This window comes from Myotis brandtii, unplaced genomic scaffold (genome assembly GCF_000412655.1).
Source record: "Myotis brandtii unplaced genomic scaffold, ASM41265v1 scaffold68, whole genome shotgun sequence".
Lineage (NCBI taxonomy): Eukaryota > Metazoa > Chordata > Mammalia > Chiroptera > Vespertilionidae > Myotis > Myotis brandtii.
The window spans coordinates 764,603-768,623 of record NW_005370657.1 but is presented as its reverse complement, the minus strand read 5'-3'; the positions used below and the strand labels follow the sequence as shown (position 1 = coordinate 768,623).

The window sequence follows — 4,021 nt, the reverse complement described above, 5'->3', positions numbered from 1 at the left end:
CGGCAGCCTGGGGCCCAGTGCCCTCGGTGAATACTGCTCTCGCCCAGCTCCTCCAGAAGTGCCCGGAGAAGCGCCTGGGGGCCGGCGAGCAGGACGCCGAGGAGATCAAGACACAGCCTTTCTTCGGGGTGAGTGGCCGGGCGCAGTGGGAGGTGCGGAGGGACCGCGTGGGCTGCCACTGCCGTCACCTCAGGCACCTCTGCCCTTGTCCCCAGACCACCGACTGGCAGGCTCTGCTGGCCCGCGCTGTCCAGCCCCCCTTTGCACCCACCCTCTGCGGGCCCACAGACCTGCGCTACTTCGAGGGCGAGTTCACGGGGTTGCCGCCTGCCCTGACCCCGCCAGACCCCCGCGGCCCCCTCACTGCCCGCCAGCAGGCCGCCTTCCGGGACTTCGACTTCGTGTCAGAGCGATTCCTGGAGCCCTGAGGGCCTTTCCCGTGTCCCTGTCTCCTGCCCCCCACCCCGCCCCCCGACTCTTAGAGCCTCCCTTGCCCACCTGTCTGCCCAGCTACCCGCCCTGCCCTGGAGGCCAGGCCTTGCCTGGTATTTATCAGCCCTTCGGACTCGAGGGGGTGGCTCGGCTCAGTCTCTGGGCCTGGTGCTCCCCTCCTCCTCCCCCCGCCCTTCCCATCTCTCAGCCAGACGTGGACAGAAAGGGTGGCATGGTGAGGAGCAATTTGGTTTGGTTTTTAATACTTGACTTGCTTTATGGATTATTAAATATGCGAAACTGTGCACTGGAGGGATTCTGGCTCGGAGGGTGGAAGGTTCCGGATGCCCCGGGCACTGGGGCCCTAGCCCCGCACAGGTCCTCTTCCTCCCCTCCTTCCTTTGGAGGTCAGTCTGCTCTGAGGCTGGGAGGTGTGGGCAGACGTGAGCAGCCCCAGGCCCTCGGGGTCCACCCTTCGTTTTCAGGCACAAGATGGTGGCTCTGCCTCCTGCGACCCTAAACAGCCTGGCTGCTGCCCTCACCCTCTTCCTCCTCCTCGGCCAAGAGGGTCTCCCAGGGCCCCGAGGGCCATCCGCAGAAGAAGTGGGCCAGGTTGCGGACCAGGCCCCGGTCAAAGGGGTTGCCGGGGCGCTGGCGGAGGTAGGCAATGCGGTGCGAGGAGAGGAACTCCCAGGTGGTGGTGTTGCTGGCCACCAGGTAGATGTGCGAGGCCAGGAGCAGGCCGGCCACCATGGAGAAGAGGGAGAGCAGCAGGAAGGTGGCGAACAGGAGCCCGCTGGACCGCAGCCACAGCCCCCAGGGCTGGAAGAAGCGGAGGCCGGACCTGTGGGGCAGCAGAGGGATGGGGGCCCAGAGCTGGGAGAAGGCAGGGCGCCCCAGGGAGCCCAGGAGGGCAGGCCAATGGTGAAGGGTCGGGCCCCTGAAGGTGTCCGGCTGTGCACACCTTGTGGGCACATGCTGCCCCCCCTCCCCTCCCCACACACACAGGGCAGCGGCGGGACCCACCATGCCAGGTACAGGCCCCACAGAAGCACCACAAGCTGCAGCGCCAGGTAGGCCACGAAGAGCGGGTGGTTCCGTTCCCCCACACAGTTCTCCATCCAGGGGCAGTGGTGGTCGTAGCGGCGGACGCAGCGGCGGCACTCGCTGCAGTGCCGGGCCCGCAGGGGTTGCTGGGCACAGAGAGTCGGGCTCGACACTGGCTCCTCTCCAGACCAACAGTGAGGGCAAGGGTGAGGGTGGGAGGTCGGGGCCTGGATTTGGGAGGCCTGGGGGGTGAGGCCAAGGCGCTGGGGCAGGAGGCGATCGGTCTCAACCTTACCCCTGACCCTCCAGGAAGTCCCTGAGCCACTCACCAGCACCATGCAGTGTCTGCAGCGCCGAAGGGCGATGGCCGGAGGAACCATGGCTGTCTGCTCCTCCTTGGCCTCCTCCTGAAAATGGGGGCAGGGCATAAGATGGGGGTCCCCTGGGGAGGCAGGTGGCTGGTGAACACATTTTGGAGGCCATCCCATGTGTAATGAGGTGGTAGAGTGGGGCACAGTGCCCTGGACCTAGTGAGGCTGTGTGACCCTTGCCAGTTGCTTTCCCTCTCTGGGCCTTGGCCATTTCCTCATTGCAGATGGGTTTCTAGGGCTGGCAAGAGGATTCACTGAGATGCCCCAGAAAAGCCCTCCACACAGAACCTGGCATGAGACTGTTATTGGGGCCTTGGGTCCCCTGTTGGTGGGAGGAGGGGTTCAATTCCCCAGGGGCCCCCTGGTTACCTGGGGCTGGATGTTCACGTAGCCTGGGTCCATGAGTGACACGGCCAGATAGAGCAGCAGGGAGCCCAGGACGAGGAGCAGGAAGGTGAGGGGCAGGAAAAGCTCCCCCTGTTCTTCCCATTGTCGCAGTGCTGCCGAGGCCAGAGGAGAGTGAGGCCGGGCTGGGGGACAGGAGGGGGTTTGGGGGAAGGGCAGGGGGCAGGTACAGGTGGAGGGGGGAGTGTGTGCTGGCTGAGCAAAGGCCTAGAGATGGGGTTTGATGAGTGGCCAGGTGTGTCTCCTGCATAGGTACAGTTCAGGACCAGCAAAAAAAGAGAAAGGCAGTTCATCTCTACTCTCTGGAGGGCAACAGGGAATCATGGAAGGTTAGAGGGCAGATCTGGAAACCTTCCCAGTGAAGGTGATCAGAGGGGAAGCCTGGAGGCACAGAGAGAGGGCTGTCCAGAAGGGAGAGGAAGGTGGCTGGATGAGAGCGGAGAGGAGGAGATGGACAGATGGGGGTTAGGGAGTGAAGGGGCCAGACCTGACTGGATGTCGGGGAGAGGAAGGAGGGGGTCCCTGCCTCTGGCTCCACCGTGGGAGACCAGCCAGGTCTGAGAGGCTCATGAGACAGACAGGAAGGCGGGACTGGCAGGCTCAGATGCTGCAAAGAGGGGCAGGATGGCGGCCCAGGCCAGGAAGGGTCCAGACCAAAGAGGTGACTGGGGAGGCAGGCTCAGATGCTGCAAAGAGGGGCAGGATGGCGTCCCAGGCCAGGAAGGGTCCAGACCAAAGAGGTGACTGAGGATTTGGGGGAGGCGGGGAGTGGGGGGGTGCACTAAGATACGAGGGGTGTGAGATAGCCAGACAGCAGAGTGAACAACTCCGGTTGTAAAAGGAGCAGAGAAAGAAGGGGGGTTTCTTTCTGATGGGGAGACTGAGCAGGTTTTTAGGCTAAAGGGCGAAGACTGGCCCGGCTGGCGTGGCTCAGTGGTTGAGCATCGACCTATGAACTAGGAGGTCACGTTTCAGGTCCTGATCAGGGCACACGCCTGGGTTGTGGACTCCACCAGTGTGGGGTGTGCAGGAGGCGGCCGATCAATGATTCTCTGTCATCACTGATGTTTCTAGCTCTCCTCCCTTCCTCTCGGAAATCAATAAAAATATATTTAAAAAAATAAAGGGCAAAGACTGTGGAGGAAACTTGAGAAGGTCTTAGGAGGAAAGTGAGAACACCCGGGCCCAGGGGGGTAGGCTGAAGCAAGGAGGGGTGGGAACCCAAGGGGAGGGATGGGAGTGGGGGTGTCTGTGGGGTGAGAGCTACTAGGGCAAGAAGCAAGGGTGGGGACATGGAGGAGGGGTCACTCCCCTGTGAGGTGCTCTCTTGCCTGAGGATGGGGAGCCTGGACTTGGGCGGCGGAGGGAAGGTTGGGAGTCAATTCCCGGGCAGGATCGGTCGATCCTGAGACCAGGGGAGATGGGGGCTGGACTTGGTCATCGGATCAGGTGGCCATCGCATGGGTCCGGGATGGACAGGGCATCTGGCAGGGACCAGGAAGACGCTGGGATGAATTAGGGACTGACGGGGTCTTAGGCGGAAACTCTCGGAATGACAGGCGGGGAAGGGGCCTCGGGAGCCGGCGGAGACGGGTGGTCCCCCCGGGGCTCTGGGGCTTCGGCGGGGGACCCAGTAAGACCCAAATGTCTGGGGGACCACGGGGGAGCGGGTGGGTCCGGGTGGCGCGGGTCCGGCTCACCGGTGTCGTGCAGGAAGAGCACCAGCGTGATTCCCCAGGTCAGCACCGTGTGCCCGGTCCGCACCA

At 63.4% G+C, this 4,021-nt stretch overlaps 2 protein-coding genes across 2 annotated transcripts in view; one reads left to right on the top strand and one right to left on the bottom strand.

Annotated features, from left to right (window-relative positions):
- The window catches only part of PKN3 (protein kinase N3), a 9,809-nt gene extending 9,072 nt beyond the window's left edge, over window positions 1-737 (top strand). Inside the window, exons 21-22 of the mRNA XM_005881390.2 lie at window positions 48-128; window positions 216-737. Coding sequence (XP_005881452.1) covers window positions 48-128; window positions 216-428 — 294 coding nt within the window. The 3' untranslated portion in view covers window positions 429-737. The remainder of the gene's footprint in view (window positions 1-47; window positions 129-215) is intronic.
- ZDHHC12 (zinc finger, DHHC-type containing 12) overlaps window positions 669-4,021 on the bottom strand; it is a 590,635-nt gene continuing 587,282 nt past the window's right edge. Inside the window, exons 3-7 of the mRNA XM_014529323.1 lie at window positions 3,956-4,019; window positions 2,220-2,350; window positions 1,809-1,886; window positions 1,459-1,625; window positions 669-1,276 (exon numbers count right to left, since the gene is read on the bottom strand). Coding sequence (XP_014384809.1) covers window positions 949-1,276; window positions 1,459-1,625; window positions 1,809-1,886; window positions 2,220-2,350; window positions 3,956-4,019 — 768 coding nt within the window. The 3' untranslated portion in view covers window positions 669-948. The remainder of the gene's footprint in view (window positions 1,277-1,458; window positions 1,626-1,808; window positions 1,887-2,219; window positions 2,351-3,955; window positions 4,020-4,021) is intronic.